The following is a 17,602-nucleotide window of genomic DNA, read 5'->3' on the forward strand; positions in this document are numbered from 1 at the left end:
TCGCTGCCCACATTATTTTTTTCATTTTTTGCTCTCGTTTTCTTCACCTGTTTGGTTTTTGCTCTCGTTTTCTTCGCCGTAACATCATTTCTTTATCAGAAAATGTTAACTTGGACACTTTTTGAAGTTACAACACCTACAGTTTCTTTTGATTTTTCCTCTTGTTTTCTTCGCCGTTGTGTCATTTCTTTATCAGTTTTCATCGTTCCAGAGGCAATTCGATCTTATCCTTTTATTCCAGTCCCTTGATGTTTATTAAATTATTTTTAATTAAGGAAAAATCTATGTACCACTCTCGATCTCACCATACAGGGAAAAATCTATGTAGCACACTCGAACTCGCCATTTACGTTAAGACAATTATCCAAGCAAATACTTACCTAAAATATTTACTTTGCCCATGTTTGTCAGTAGCAATACCCAAACCGAGAAATAACGCATATAAAACAATAGACATAGGAGGTAAATAGGCTATGCAAGAATGTCAGTGACACTATGTATATGCTCTTTGGACATGACAATCCGATTGCAGGAGCTGCTGTGAACACTTACAAGTTATTTATTTAAGCCCAGAATACAACCTGACATAGATTTTATATACACATCATTGTACTGTGGCCTTATTTGCTTATAGTATGCTTAAGTTATCTATTTAAGCTTAAACTTCAACGTCACAGGTTTTATATGCACGTCATTGTACTGTGGTCTCCTCTTTTAGCAATGAGCATGGCAAGGTTCAAGAAGGGTAGCAAGTGACCAAATGCTAACCAGAAAAACATTACAATGACCATGGAAATTCTGTGATTGCTTTAAGCAATGAGCATGGCAAGGTTCAAGAAGGGTAGCAAGTGACAAAATGCTAACCACGGAGACATTACAATGTGCATTCTTTTACCGGAAGTCATGTCTGCTGCTCTCAATGACTATAGATTATTCATTTATTTGGTATCTTAGATAAACTAGTAGATTGAACCGGACCAGATCTAGGAAAGAGCACTGGCGACACGTGGCACCAAAAACAGCGGCCCACACAGTATTTTTGGTATCCTAGAGAATTCTTTTTCTATTATAGAATTTCATCAAATTCGTTGCTAAAGTAGAATAATAGTTATATTTAAATATAATAAAATGTTTAATAATTGAAATTTGAAAAAAAAAATTAATTTTGATTCTACTGTGGAATAATTTTTGTAAAATTCGTAATTTTATTTTTAATTTATTTATTAGAAATTAGATATTAATTTGTCTAGATAAATATTTTAAAATTAGAATATTCTGAAAACATTTTGTGCAAGGTAGTTGATTTGTGAAAAGATTTGTTATTTGTGGAAATAAGTGTAAGAATAATTTAGAAAATCGAAATTTTTTTTAGTTTAGGTAATTGTGTGTATCAAATATTTTATTTATGGAATTTACTTGGAGAGGTTGTAAATCTTTAGGAGGAAATATTATTATTTCCTAGTTGAGATATAGGGTTTTGTATCGTTATAAATACACCATATTCGTATTCCTTGTTTTTATCATTAAAATTCGTAGGACTTTCTCAGCAAAAATCAGCTGTCTTGTAAAATTCGTAGAAAATTCATCGTAAGTCAGAATTCAGTGATTCTGGACTTTTCAGAAAGGTCTTTTCGTTATCTTCAGCTTTCGTGTTTCGTGTTTTTCAAGAAAATATCGTTTAGAGGGTCAAAAAGAGTAAATTCAGATCTGGTCAGGCTTTGAGGTAAGTACCTTTTGACTTACTTTTAATTTTCGGAAAAGATATTTCAATTCTGTTTTTGATTTCGTATAAGATATAAGAACTGTGATTTCGAAAATTATAAGGTATAAGTATTTGTGAATTTTAGAACCCAGTCTCTACGTTTTCGAACCGTTCGTAATTTACGCTATAGTTCCGGAACTAGCCTTAGATACCCTTAGTAGGCGCACAAGTGTGCAACTTTAGATACCTATTAAGGGCGCGTAATTATTGAACTTTAGATGCCGACCACTGGCAAAGTGTGGTATAAAGAATAAGAATAAGAATTAGATGCCGGCTACTGGCAAAGTGTGGCCGTAGATCAAGACTGTGGTATTTATAAGAATTATCGTTTCGTTCTGTTTTATTCTGCTCAGATCTGTTATAAAATCTGTACTGTTATAAATTCTGCTCTGTTCTGTTTTAAATTCTGAATTTTAAAATATAAAACTTTGGGTTGGATTTATTTTAGAAAATGTTTTACAAAATTATTATTGTTTTAAGAAAAATCGTTTTATCAAAACACCCATTGTTTTTCTGTTTAAAAGTTAGTCAATTTGTACTTGCTGAGCTGTGTAGCTCACCCCTTTTAACATTTCAGGTTCGGAATTTGGAGCATATTAAGATTAAGGAATGAGAACTATGTGGAGATCTGTGCTGCTTCGTTTTGTGCTATTTGAATTAGAATAAAGATTTTGTTTTTAGAGAATAAATTTAATTATCTGTTAGACAATTATTATCGGATTTGTGGAGCTGCGTCTCTATTTTTATGATTTTGATTATTGAGTTTGACCGCTGCTTTGAATTTCGTGATCTATTAGAATTATCGAGTAATAATATATTTTATTTTTAGTTTTCGATTTAGAATTTAATAGTCCGGAAGTGCGGGCTGTTACAGTTGGTATCAAGAGCAGGCTGTCCTTCGGAGTGTATTAGGTATGGGACTAGTACATTCCCTAGGATGCGATCCTTTAGACTATCGTATAGGTCTTAGAAAATTATTTTGGATTTAGGGCATTTATTTGTGTGATTATTTGATATGTTTGACTTTTGTGTTTTTTTTGATTATTGGCTATAAGTTTAGAATTTGTTTTGTGTGTTCTAGTAAAGATGGATGGAGAAAATCAGAACAACAATGAAAATCAGGGCAATAATGATGAAGGAGGAAACGTCTTTGACCAGCTGGCTGAAACTCTAGCTGTACTTGTGAATCAGCAACCGAAGCCCAACATCGTCTCTCAATTCAAGCGTTTGAACCCGCCAACTTTTGATGGAGCTACAGACCCGGCTATCGTTGAGATGTGGATCCAAGAGATGGAAAAAGCTTTCGGACTTCTGGGGAGCAATGAGGAACAGAAGGTGACCTTAGCTGTGTACCAATTGCAAGGAAGCGCTTACGACTGGTGGCTTATGGAAAAGAGGAAGAATGAGACGACAAATCTTGAAGAAAATCATGAACCGTACACTTGGGCAAAGTTCAAGAAGGCTTTAGAGGACAAGTACTTTCCGAGAACAGTTCGTCTGCAGAAAGAGAGGGACTTCATTCGACTTCAACAAGGTGGAAGAACCGTCATTGAATACGAAGCAGAATTTGCAAAGCTTGCGAAGTACGCGTCGACCCTAGTAGCAGATGAGAGCAGTCGAGCACGAAGATTAGAGGAGGGACTTCGAAGTGACATCAGGAATTCAGTGGCGTCGTTTGAACTTCAGACGTACGAGGCTGTCCTCAACAAGGCGTTAGTGATCGAAAGGGGCTTGGCAGAATCTGAAAAGGCGTCTGGCAGTTGGAATAAGAGGCGGTTCACTCAAACTAGTGGGCAATCTTTTCAAGGGGGACCACTCAAGAAGCCACACGTGTACGATAACATCGGGGGTCAAGGTGATCGAGAGACGTGTACCAGGTGCGGCAAGAATCATCCGGACAAAGTCTGTCGTTGGAATACAGGTGCTTGTTTTCATTGCGGAGAAGTAGGACATAAGATTTCGAATTGTCCGCACAATCCGCCACCGCCACCAAGGAAGGAAGCAGATAACAAGATGGGCAAATGACGTGTGTTTCAGCTGACAGGAAATGACAACTATCGCAATTAAGGTATGATTTCTTTTCTTTAGTGACTTATTTAATTTATTTATGTTATGTGAATTTGGGGACCAAATTCTTTTAAGGAGGGAAGAATGTAAAATTCGTAATTTTATTTTTAATTTATTTATTAGAAATTAGATATTAATTTGTCTAGATAAATATTTTAAAATTAGAATATTCTGAAAACATTTTGTGCAAGGTAGTTGATTTGTGAAAAGATTTGTTATTTGTGGAAATAAGTGTAAGAATAATTTAGAAAATCGAAATTTTTTTTAGTTTAGGTAATTGTGTGTATCAAATATTTTATTTATGGAATTTACTTGGAGAGGTTGTAAATCTTTAGGAGGAAATATTATTATTTCCTAGTTGAGATATAGGGTTTTGTATCGTTATAAATACACCATATTCGTATTCCTTGTTTTTATCATTAAAATTCGTAGGACTTTCTCAGCAAAAATCAGCTGTCTTGTAAAATTCGTAGAAAATTCATCGTAAGTCAGAATTCAGTGATTCTGGACTTTTCAGAAAGGTCTTTTCGTTATCTTCAGCTTTCGTGTTTCGTGTTTTTCAAGAAAATATCGTTTAGAGGGTCAAAAAGAGTAAATTCAGATCTGGTCAGGCTTTGAGGTAAGTACCTTTTGACTTACTTTTAATTTTCGGAAAAGATATTTCAATTCTGTTTTTGATTTCGTATAAGATATAAGAACTGTGATTTCGAAAATTATAAGGTATAAGTATTTGTGAATTTTAGAACCCAGTCTCTACGTTTTCGAACCGTTCGTAATTTACGCTATAGTTCCGGAACTAGCCTTAGATACCCTTAGTAGGCGCACAAGTGTGCAACTTTAGATACCTATTAAGGGCGCGTAATTATTGAACTTTAGATGCCGACCACTGGCAAAGTGTGGTATAAAGAATAAGAATAAGAATTAGATGCCGGCTACTGGCAAAGTGTGGCCGTAGATCAAGACTGTGGTATTTATAAGAATTATCGTTTCGTTCTGTTTTATTCTGCTCAGATCTGTTATAAAATCTGTACTGTTATAAATTCTGCTCTGTTCTGTTTTAAATTCTGAATTTTAAAATATAAAACTTTGGGTTGGATTTATTTTAGAAAATGTTTTACAAAATTATTATTGTTTTAAGAAAAATCGTTTTATCAAAACACCCATTGTTTTTCTGTTTAAAAGTTAGTCAATTTGTACTTGCTGAGCTGTGTAGCTCACCCCTTTTAACATTTCAGGTTCGGAATTTGGAGCATATTAAGATTAAGGAATGAGAACTATGTGGAGATCTGTGCTGCTTCGTTTTGTGCTATTTGAATTAGAATAAAGATTTTGTTTTTAGAGAATAAATTTAATTATCTGTTAGACAATTATTATCGGATTTGTGGAGCTGCGTCTCTATTTTTATGATTTTGATTATTGAGTTTGACCGCTGCTTTGAATTTCGTGATCTATTAGAATTATCGAGTAATAATATATTTTATTTTTAGTTTTCGATTTAGAATTTAATAGTCCGGAAGTGCGGGCTGTTACAATTTTGGACAAGCGTGATTTTACTATGATTCTACTACAGAACCACTTTAAATTATTTCATCAAATTTTAATGATTTTTTAAATAAAAAAATTGTGCAATTTTATTTTTTAATTTGGTAATAAAAATTTTAACTATATATGATGAAAAATTAAATAAAATATGTATTTATATTTTTTAAACAATGGTTCTCTACGGACCTCTATCTAAGAGAGGCCTTCATCAATTGCCACCCTATATACATATATACATATATACATATATACAAGGTGTCAATTCAGGAGGGCTCCCTTAAATAGAGGTCTCTAGAGAACTATAATTTATATTATAAAGACTCTAATATTTAAACTATTTTTAAGTTTCTTTTATTACTACTATAATATTTAAACCGTTATTTAAACTGTTTTTAAATTCATTTCATTACTACTCTAATATTTCTTCATCATATAATAATTTGATAACATTGTATACTCTTCTCATAAAATTAAATATTTTTCAATTTGATAAAGTTTTATAAATATCAGTTGAACTGGTTAATTCATTCAGATTATTGAAGAATATATATTTTTTCTTTAAATAATATAAAATAAATTGAATCAAATGTTACAATATAGTATAAATATAACTTTTATTTGAATAATTCAAAATATAAAATAATTCAAATATTTATACAATATTATATTGATCAATGAATATTATTTATCAAGAAGAATTCTTTTAAAACCTAGTATTTTTAAAATGAAAAATAAAAAATAAATCGATTTAATATATCATCGTAGTTTTAAAAAATCTCGTGAGATCTCATATCAAATTTCAGATATTTTGAAAATCGGGACAATCCCCAAAAATAATAATGCGCTTCTAGTGAAGTTAGTAATTTTAATTTAAATAATCAATTGACTTGATTTTATAAACACCTCAAACACATTAATTTATATTAACATAAGATACTAAAAAAATTCACATTATTGGTAAGATATTCTCCCCGAACTTGTAATTTAAATTTACTAAACGTAGAATGTGACGATATTTTTCGGCCGGGTCATGTAGTCAAATTTCAAATATTTTTTGAAAATGGGCCAAGTTCTTATTTTAAATTGGAATAAAATAAAATGTTTTGACTCATTATAATTCGAAATCATCTAAATATATAATACCATTATAGATTATTTATATATAAGCGATTCTATTTTCAATATTTTCTATAAAATATATATGTACATTTTAATTACTTTTTATAATAATAAAATATGTTAAAAATATATGATATACATTTTCAAACTAAAAAAGATTAATAAATAAAATATATTATGTGTATGATGAAAAACACGTGTGACATTATATTGTAGTAGTATGAGATTGTATAGGTGAATGAAATATCTTGAGTTTGATTCCCACAAATCACATCTTTTATATAAAAATTAAAAATAGGGGTAATTTAGTCCTTTAAATGAGACTTTTTAATCTCACTAATTATTCATTTGTTATCCTATTATATATAGACTAGTTGATAACCCGTGCGAAGCACGGACCGAGATCAAAATAATAATCACTATAGAAATTAATTCTAAATTATAATTAAAATATATAATTAATGAAATTGTACTATTATTATAATTTTCTTTTGAAATTATATGTAGTTTTCATTAACTCAAATTTTATTAGAACATCAAACTCAACTTTATTATGTCTCTGTTATCTGATAAGATATAACTAACATTTTACATCTAAACTTTGGTCAAGCAATAAGTAACCCAATTGACGGATAATTTAACAAAACACTAAATCAACATTACTTGCATATTATATTTTTTATTGTTAGCTGCATTTGTGTTTTTATATAGTTTGTGATCACATATTTTTTCTAATAAAATATTCTTTATGTATGTATAAACTTTCATTTGGTGCTAAAATAGAATTTTATATGTATGAATTTAGAAATTACAATGTATATATGGTTTCATTTATATAAAAATAATATAAATATGTGGTATATAAGAATAAAAAATGGGTAATATTATATATAGAATTATAAGTTATATAGGAATAAAAACAAAGAATAATAATGATATATTTAGAGATATTGTAAAATTTAAAAAGGGTGAAACCAAAAGTTCGTGAAACCGAAAAGGGATGAAACCAAAGTACCCCTTAAAAGATGGATTCTCTTACTAATAACAATATACAAATGATTCCATTTTATTATTTTAATAAAAAGTAAAAAAGAATTCTACAAAAAATAGAAATATCGTAATTATAATATGATTCCAACAATCTATATTTTGTTAAAAACAACATAGAACTCTACATGAAATAGTAATCCAGGGTTGAAACCAAATTACGCCTACTAAGATGAAAGCAAGTACCCTATCAAGAAATAATTTAGAGTTATGCGAAAATATAATTGTAATCATAATACGGTTTAAATAATTTTATTATTTTTTGGGGGTGAAACCAAAATACAGTGTTTATAATATCCATATTATATTATTAAAAAGGAATTCCACCAACAAATTAAAATATTCTAAATTAAATATTTCAATTTAAACACATGACATATTTCATTGGTCGTGATTTATATTTTTCGGAACCTATTTAGTTGGGCCAATATATGAACTTATTTATTTTAAAATATAATTAAAAATAGGGTTCAAACCTATAAAAATAATAAAAAAAAATATAGCTTATAAAATTCAAAACACGGGTAAAAATAATACATATAGAATTTAGGTCATATGGGAATAAAAAAGAATAAAAATAATATAATTAGAGTTATAACATGAATCATAAAAGGTGAAACCAAAAGGTGGTGAAACTAAAAAATAAGTGAATCAAATATGAAAGTTTAAGTCATCGAACAACCTCCAAGTTTTAGTTTCCGGAAATCATATCAAAAACATATATAAAATATGCCTCAAACTCTCCATACAGTGCAAAGGCTAGTTATTATAGTTAGAAAACAAGTCCCGTAAAAAAGCAAGAAAAAATAGGTTCTCCAAATATTCTCGCGTCTTAGGTTCTCCAAATATTCTCAAACTCCCTTTTAAATTAACAAAATTCCTTAACTTCAGCCCTAAAATCTTTTAAGCCTATGCCTTGCCTTGCCCTGCCTTCACATGCTTTACAGTCTTACACTCTTATTACCGCTTAAAGCATTCCGGAAATTTTAAATGACTTGTAACTTGAAGGTTACTTAAAATTGAGAGGAAAAATTTAGGCAAGTATTTGTTAGTATAATTTTATTAAATTATATGGTGAGTTCGAGTGTGTTACAAATATTTTTCCTTAATTTAAAATTCATTAATTAATATTGAATGACCAAAATATATAAAAGGATCGAATGGCCTATGTAACAATAAGAACCGAAAAAGAAATGACGGAAAGACAAAGAAAAAGAGAGGAAAATCTAAAGAAACTGTGGGCGTCGTGTAACTTCTAAAAGGGTATAGGTTCACAATTTTTGTTAATAAGGAAATGATTTAAGGCGAAGAAAACGAGAGATAAACAGGGTGAAGAAAATGAGAGCAAAAACCAAAAATATACTGTGGGCACCGCAATATGTGTAATTGTCCATTTACTCATCACTGATGAAATGAAATGACGAAATGACATTCCGGCTAAGAAAATAAGAGCAAAAACCAAATATACTGTGGGCGCGCGGTTTTTAATGTCACGTGTCGCCCATGCTCCTTCCTAGATCTAGTCCGGTTCCATCTACTAATTTATTTAAGAAACTAAATAAATGAATGATCTATAGTTATTCAAAGCTGACATGGCTTCCAGTAAAAAATTGCACATTGTAATGTTTCCCTGGTTAGCATTTGGTCCCTTGCTACCCTGGTTCCATGCTCATTGCTAAACGAGGAGACCACACTGTTAGAGTGTAAAGGCTCGTTATTAATGCTTGAAGCATTCCGTAAATTTTAAATGACATGAAACTTGAAGTTACTTAAAATTGAAAGTAAAAATTTTAGGCAAGTATTTGCTTGGATAGTTTTATTAACTTATATGGTGAGTTTGAGTATGCTACATAGATTTTTCCTTTATTTAAAATTCAATAATAAATATTAAGGGAGGAGAATAAAAGGATAAGATTGGATGGCCTCTGTAACAATAAGAACTATAAAGCAATGACGCAACGATGAAGAAAAAGAGAGCAAAAACCAAAAGAAACTGTGGGCGCTAACTTCTAAAAATGTCTAGGTTCACGGTTTTTATGAAGAAATGACGTTACGGCTAAGAAAACGAGAGCAAAATCCAAAAAGGCGAAGAAAAAAAGAGCAAACCCAAGAAACTGTGGGCGCTGTAACTTCTAAATTCATGGTTTTTTATGAAGAAATGAAGTTACAGCAAAGAAAACGAGGGCAAAAACCAAAAAGGCGAAGAAAACGAGTGCATAAACCAAAACAATATTGTGGGCGCCGCAATATGTGAAAGTGTCTATCTACTCATTTTTTATTAAAAAAATGACATAAAGGCGAAGAAAATGAGAGCAAAAACCAAAAATACTGTGTGCGCCGCGGTTTTTGATGTGACGTGGCGCTTGTGCTCTTTCCTAGATCTGGTCCGGTTCAATCTACTAGCCTATTTAAGAAACCAAGTAAATGAATGATCTATAGTTATTGAGAGGAGACATGGCTTCCGGTAAAAAAATGCACATTGTAATGTTTCCCTGGTTAGCATTTGGTCACTTGCTACCCTTCTTGAACCTTGCCATGCTCATTGCTAAAAGAGGTCACAGAATTTCCTTTATCTCCACTCCTCGAAATATCGAACGCCTCCCAAAAGTTCCTTCAGATCTAAAAGCTCATATAGACTTTATCAGGGTCCCCCTGCCTCCTTTTGCTAACCTTCCTCGATCAGCAGAAGCAACAAGTGATATCCCGTTTGACAAGGTTAAGTATTTAAAAATCGCTTATGATTATCTTGAGAATGCTGTTACTGTTTTTGTAGAATCCATGTTACCAGATTGGATACTGTGTGATTTTGCATCTTATTGGCTTGGCCCTGTTGCTTCCGGTTCTGGAATTCCAGTCGGGTGGTATAGTGTTTTCCCTGCTTCAACTTTAGGTTTTTTGGGCCCTCCAGGCAACATGATCGATGCTGATGATTATCGTGTCAAACTAGAAAGTTTTACGAGGAAACCTGAATGGGTTTACTTTGAAACAAGTGTTGCAATGACTAAGTATCAGATACAAGCAATGGCTCCTAATCTAGAAGATGATGGAACGGAGAATGTAAGTGACCAGTATCGCCTTGGAAAGACAATTCAAAACTGTGATATGGTGGCAATTAGAAGTAGCGCTGAGTTTGAACCGGAGTGGTTAAATTTAGTAGAGGAGATCTATGGAAAACCACTGGTTCCTGTTGGATTATTGCCTGTTCAAGAGGGTGTGGACCATGGGGGTAATGAAAGTTGGGGTGATATAAAAGATTGGCTTGATAAACAAACAGAGGGGTCAGTGATATATGTTGCGTTTGGTGCTGAAACAAAACTGAATCAAGTTCAGGTTACTGAGTTAGCACTCGGTTTGGAGTTGTCTGGATTGCCTTTTTTTTGGGCTTTCAGAAAGCAAAGAGGGCTGATTGATCTCAAGCCAGTTGAGTTGCCTCAAGGTTTTGAAGAGCGAACTAGAGGTCGTGGAATGGTTTACAAGACATGGGTGCCTCAAACTAAGATACTGAAGCATGGCTCGGTTGGTGGTATGTTGTTTCATGCAGGTTGGAGCTCTGTTGTGGAGGCTGTGCAGTTTGGAAAAGTGCTGGTATTGCTGCCAATGTTGGGAGATCAGGGGATAATTGCTAGTCAACTAGCGGAGAAGAAGTTGGGCTTTGTGATCCCAAGGAACGAGCAAGATGGCTCGTTCACTAAAGACTCCGTGGCAGAGTCACTTAAGCTGGTAATGGTGGATGAAGCTGGGAAGGTTTATCGAGACAAAGTGAAGGAGATGCAAAGTGTTTTCCGTGACATGGATAAGCAAACCGGTTATGTTGATAACTTGGTGGCTTATCTAGAAGCTCACAAGCGACAGGAATGAATGCAGGGTTATTATTATTAGTTGCTTTCGCTTGTATGACTATCTCGTGTTTCTGCCCTGTGCCTTCTGTCTTAGGACAGTTTAATAAAACTGGCTTCGTTGTTCTGTTGTGAATTTGGTACACTTATTCCACAATTCGTGCTCACTTCTGAACATGCATTATAAAAGATTGCAAGCACAGAATAACAAACTTTTCCTAGTGCTTATCTGATTATTAGTGAATGCTAGGATTTAGTAATGATTTGACATGAATCCCCACACAGGCGTTGTACATGGAAGACAGATAAAGATCGATCTCCAAACGAAATTTCTCTAAAATAGATCTAAAATTTAGGTGGCCATTTTTCCAGGGATATAAATTTCTTGTTATTGCTTAAATGTACATCAACAAAGATCCATCTCCTGCATGAAGCGTCCGTAGTATTAGTGTATAAATATAGCACATGCTCTGATTACCACAAACTAACAAGGCAGATTCACCTCTGATCATTAGTAAGAATAACTACCACCAAAACATAGCCCAATCCGATTTCACCTTCCTCATTCTTCTCTTCCCTATTCTTTCTACTAGTTTATCTAAGATACCAAATAAATGAATAATCTATAGTCATTGAGAGCAGCAGACATGACTTCCGGTAAAAGAATGCACATTGTAATGTCTCCGTGGTTAGCATTTTGTCACTTGCTACCCTTCTTGAACCTTGCCATGCTCATTGCTAAAAGCGGTCACAGAATTTCCTTTATCTGCACTCCTCGAAACACCGGAGGCCTTCCAAAAGTTCCTTCAGATCTAAAAGTTGCTTCCCTCCCCTTCTATTTGGCTTAAAATTCATATTAATAGCAATGTCAGTGAATATTAGTTATGCTAATAATATGAGTTTTGGAATGTACATATGTATATTCAGTAATTTTATGAGCTGCAAAAAATATTTAAAGTTTAAACAGTTTTTGCGTAATGTTTACATACAAATAAACAAGTAAATACTTAGATTACATTACTTGCGCAAGATTCCATTAATCAACAAAAAAACAAATCTATAAGATAATATTGTTTAGTCATGGCACTACTCGACTTCTAGTACCACTGCTGTTAGAAATTTAAAATCCTGAAACTAAGGACAGCGGAGATCACAGTGTGGTAACTGGTGAAGGTTGACCAAAGAGACAGAGAGATCCACAGACACAGCTGTTGGACCACCTAAAATACAGTAGTTAGTATTTCCCCCCAAAATATAAATTCATATTTATCTGAAGCGGGGATGGTATACAAGGACAAAGCAAAGGAGATGCAAAGTTCTTTCACTGACATGGAAAAGCCAAACTGTTATGTTGATAAACTGATGGCTAATCTAGAGTGTCACGATCGACCGAAATCAATGCTGGATTATTATTATTATTATTATTAGTTGCTTTCTGTTGTCTGGATTATTATTATTAATGTTTCTCGTTTTGGGTATTGCTACCGACAAACAGTTTTTGCGTAATGAATTATCTATAGTCATTGAGAGCAGACATGGCTTCCGGTAAAAGAATGCACATTGTAATGTCTCCGTGGTTAGCATTTGGTCACTTGCTACCCTTCTTGAACCTTGCCATGCTCATTGCTAAAAGAGGAGACCATAGTACAATGATGTGCATATAAAATCTGTGACGTTGAAGTTTAAATAAATAACTTGTAAGTGTTCACAGCAGCTCCTGCAATCGGATTGTCATGTCCAAAGAGCAAATACATTGTGTCACTGACATTCTTGCATAGCCTATTTACCTCCTATATCTATTGTTTTATATGCGTTGTTTCTCGTTTTGGGTATTGCTACTGACAAACATGGGCAAAGTAAATATTTTAGGTAAGTATTTGCTTGGATAATTGTCTTAACTTAAATGGCGAGTTCGAGAATGCTACATAGATTTTTCCCTATATAGTGAGATCGAGTGTGGTACATAAATTTTTCCTTTATTTAAAATAATTTAATAAATATCAAGGGACCGGAATAAAAGGATAAGATCGAATAGCCTCTGGAACGATGAAAATTGATAAAGAAATGACACAACGGCGAAGAAAACAAGAGCAAAAATCAAAAGAAACTATAGGTGATGTAACTTCGAAAAGTGTCCAAGTTAACATTTTCTGATAAAAAAATGACGTTACGGCGAAGAAAACGAGAGCAAAAACCAAACAGGCGAAGAAAACGAGAGCAAAAAACGAAAAAAATAATGTGGGCAGCGAAACATTGAAAAGTGCCTATGTACACATTTTATGATAAATAAATGACATCACGGAAAAGAAAACGAGAGCAAAAACCAAAAATATGTCGCGGTTTTTGATGTCACATGACGTGCTTTAACTGGTTAGCATTTAGTCACTAGCTAGTTGCTTATTAATTTTGGGCATTGATACTTATTAATTTTGATACTTTCCTTGACCATTCTAGTCTGTTCATCCTCCAAAATGGATCATTTATGTACCTGCCTGAATGCATACAAGAACAAGGGGCCTTTGGGGCAGTGAATCGGGATGAAGGATCCGGCCCACATGGGGTGGGTTTGGTAATTATATTATATCCCCGCCCCAAACCCACCTCATTTTTAAGCTAGAAAAAGATCCCGTGAAAAAAGCCATAAAACATATAATTAACCAACAATATCACTCCCTTTCAAATTAATAATGTTCCTTTACTTGTGCCCAAAAATCTCTTAAGCCCTTGCCTATCCTTTACAAGCTTTACGGTCTTACAGAGATTTACATTATAGGGTGAGTTCGAATGTGTTACAGAGATTTTTCTTTAATTTAAAATTCATTAGCTAATACTCAAGGACAAGAATAAAAGAATAAGATGTGATGCTCTATGTAACAATAAAAACCGATAAAGAAATGATGGATATGCAAAGAAAAAGGGAGCAAAAATAAAAAAACCGTGGACGCAGTGTAACTTCTAAAAATGTATAGGTTCGAAGTTTTTGTTTTTGATGAAATAAATGATTTTACGGTGAAAAAAATTTGAGATAAACTAATAATACAAAGTAAATGAGAGTGGAAATTAAAAAGAAATTGCGGGCGACGCAATATGTGAAAGTGTCCATGTACTTATCTTTGATAAAAAAAATGATGTAACGATAGAGAAAACGAGAGCAAAAATAAAAAATATTGTGTGCGTCGCCTATGCTCCTTCTTGGATATAGTCCTGTTCCATCTACTTATTTATTTAAGAAACCAAATAAATGAGGTGACATGACTTCGGGTAAAAGAATGCACATTGTAATGTTTCCCTTGTAAATGTTTCCCTGATTAACATTTGGTCACTTGCTACCCTTATTGAACCTTGCCATGCTCATTGCTAAAAGAGGAGACCACAGTCCAATGGCGTGCATATAAAATATGTGACGTTGAAGTTTAAGCTTAAATAGATAACTTAAGCTGTTAAGCATACTATAAGCAAATAAGCCTACAATACAATGATGCGTATATAAAATCTATGCGAGGTTGTAATATGAGCTTAAATAAATCTATGTTATACTATAATAAATAGAATATGGTATAATTTGGTATGCCTTTTTTTGGTTGGTTTGGTTTTCCCTATTTATGGTCGTCGAATCTTTTTAATCAAGTAATCACTATCGTTAGATTCCAATACTAAAAGAATGTATACTTCTATATTATACTATCTACATTATACTATTACTAGTCTATCACCCATGCGATGCACGGATTGTTTTTAACACTCGAATAATTTTTAATAATATATTTTATCTTAAAATTATTAATATATTAATATAGATTTTCAATAGTTAAAAAATTAAATTGGAGACATAATAAGTTATAATAATATATGTTTTATGATAATTTGAGACTTGTCTTAAAATAAATAATATAATCTTTAATAATATATAATATGTTATTCACGAGACTCGAACCTTGAACCTGTAAAAATTGTTAAAAATATAATACGTTGTTGACGGGATTCGAACCCTGAACCTATAAGAGTAGTTAGAGATTAATCTAACATTTTTTTATTATTATATCCAACGGTTCACATCTATCTGTCTTTAGATCTGACGGTTGTTCTTTACCGTACCGTACCAAACAACCGAACCCTCTATTTGGTAGTTGTTGGTCGATTGGTCGGTATAGTTTTTTGGTATGGTAAATAACACCGTCAGATCTAAAGACAGGTAGATAGAAACCGTTTAATGTAATAATAAAATAATATTATATTAATATTTAAACTGCTCTCATGGTTTCGGGGTTCAAATCCCATCAACATCGTAATATTTAAAATTTTATATTCTTTATTTTTAACAATTTCTACATGTTCAAGATTCGAGTCCCGTAAACAACATATATATTATTATATTATTTATTTTCAATCAAGTCTCAAATTATCATAAAACATATATTATTATAACTTATTATGTTCTTCAATTTATTTTTCAGCTATTGAAAATTTATATTAACATATTAATAATTTTAAGTTAAAATATATTATTAAAAAATATTCGAGTGTTAAAAGCAATCCGTACATCACACAGGTTATACGCTAGTATCTATGCTATATTATAATAACCAGAATGGGGTATAATTTGGTTCAAAGGTTATCCCCTAATTTTGGTTATAAAAAAAATATATAAATAGTGTTATATATCTGTTAAACTACTTAATTTTTAAACTACTACACACATAGTATACTTATCCTACTAAACTATAATCATAGATATACTATCTATTACTATTGTATAAAAGATGAAATATTAAAAGTTTTGATACGGTACATTTTTTTGGTACACCATTATATTAAAAGACGAAATATTAAAAATTTTGGTATGCTACCTGTTTTTTGGTACATCGTTATATTACATAATTACCCTTTATTTATTTTACTTATTTATAAATTTTAATTATGGTAATAGTTTTATACCTCGAATTAGATTCATGTCCTTTTCCAATAAAAACCCCTTACTCGGATAAACCTCCTCACCTCTACTCCTTTTCTGTCTGAAGCAAAGAAATATAAGAAAAAAAACCAACTATCGGTACACTTTGGCTCACAAAATATTAAAAGTTTTACTATAATACCTGTATTTTTGTACAAGCTAAATGCATATAATAGGAAAAGACATAAAATACGAAACATTAAAAATTTTTGTACGGTACCTGTTTTTTGGTACACCGTGATATTAAATAATTACCCTTTACTTATTTTACTTATTTATAAATTTTAATTCTATACACATTTTTTATCAAATTTAAACGAAATTTAACTATCCATTCATGCTAAAATATAAACTAAATTATATTTTTATTATATAATATACATAAGGTGGATCTTATTCAAATTTTCCGTAGTTATTGTTCTGCACTACCAATTTAATATGGGTCATTAGATTTTTAAACAAATTGATCATAGTCATTGGATCTAAAATAAAGAAATATTTTAAAACCTGCGATAAGTAGATATTTTAAATTGAATAAAATATCATACTATTTCAAAATTTTAAACCATAAAGAAGTAGGCATCCTAAACCAAATAGAATAATTATGCAAATTCTTAATTATTTTTTCTTCAAATTCTAGATAAATTTTTTTGGACTAAATTTTTAAATCATCACTTAATTAAAAATTAATTCGTTTGCTTTGTGTGCCCTATAAAATCGTCAAAATCTGATTTACAAAACTCAGTATAGAAGCGAAATAAAATCTAATGAAACTCGGTAATTTTTTTGTTTGTTTGAACTTTAATTTATTTTTTTTCAATTTCAAATTAATAAACAATTGCTAAATAAAAATAAAAAATTTGTGTATTATACGCCAAAACATAAAAATTTGGTAGCCGTTTAGTCGGTACTGTATTTAGGTTTATATAATACTTGAATTTATTTAATACTGGAGATTGCTTTTGTATTTAAGTTATTCATAATATTTTTTCAAAATATAAATAAAGATAATTTGTTCGTCTTGACTAAATATTATACACTATTGATCTTGACTAAAATAAAATTATAATATTGGTCTTGATTAAAATTAATTTTAAACAAACTAATTATTTAGTTTACTTTAGTCGGTGTTTTGGGTTAAAACAAAATAATAGCTACTATTGATTCGGCTGAAAAATTATTTTATTGAACTAATAATTTGTTGACCGGAATAATAGCATTAGCTTGAAACATAGTAATTTATACTATTTATCCAGGCTAAGAAATTGTAGAACTAAT

General features: G+C 31.5%; 2 protein-coding genes across 2 annotated transcripts; both read left to right on the forward strand.

Annotated features, from left to right (window-relative positions):
- The first annotated feature begins 2,848 nt into the window (after positions 1-2,848).
- On the forward strand, positions 2,849-3,787 carry LOC141719961 (uncharacterized). The gene has a single exon (XM_074522319.1). It carries the CDS (start codon positions 2,849-2,851, stop codon positions 3,785-3,787), a length of 939 nt encoding a protein of 312 aa, XP_074378420.1.
- Positions 3,788-9,955: 6,168 nt separating this feature from the next.
- LOC141721421 (UDP-glycosyltransferase 91A1-like) lies at positions 9,956-11,509 on the forward strand. The gene has a single exon (XM_074524346.1). It carries the CDS (start codon positions 9,992-9,994, stop codon positions 11,393-11,395), a length of 1,404 nt encoding a protein of 467 aa, XP_074380447.1. The 5' UTR covers positions 9,956-9,991; the 3' UTR covers positions 11,396-11,509.
- The last annotated feature ends 6,093 nt before the right edge of the window (positions 11,510-17,602 follow it).

The sequence above is a fragment of the Apium graveolens genome, chromosome 4 (assembly GCF_009905375.1).
Source record: "Apium graveolens cultivar Ventura chromosome 4, ASM990537v1, whole genome shotgun sequence".
Lineage (NCBI taxonomy): Eukaryota > Viridiplantae > Streptophyta > Magnoliopsida > Apiales > Apiaceae > Apium > Apium graveolens.

What these genes read in the sequence shown, in the direction of transcription:
- LOC141719961 (XM_074522319.1), top strand. Translation starts at nt 2,849, where the DNA reads ATGGATGGAGAAAATCAGAACAACAATGAAAATCAGGGCAATAATGAT.
- LOC141721421 (XM_074524346.1), top strand. Translation starts at nt 9,992, where the DNA reads ATGGCTTCCGGTAAAAAAATGCACATTGTAATGTTTCCCTGGTTAGCA.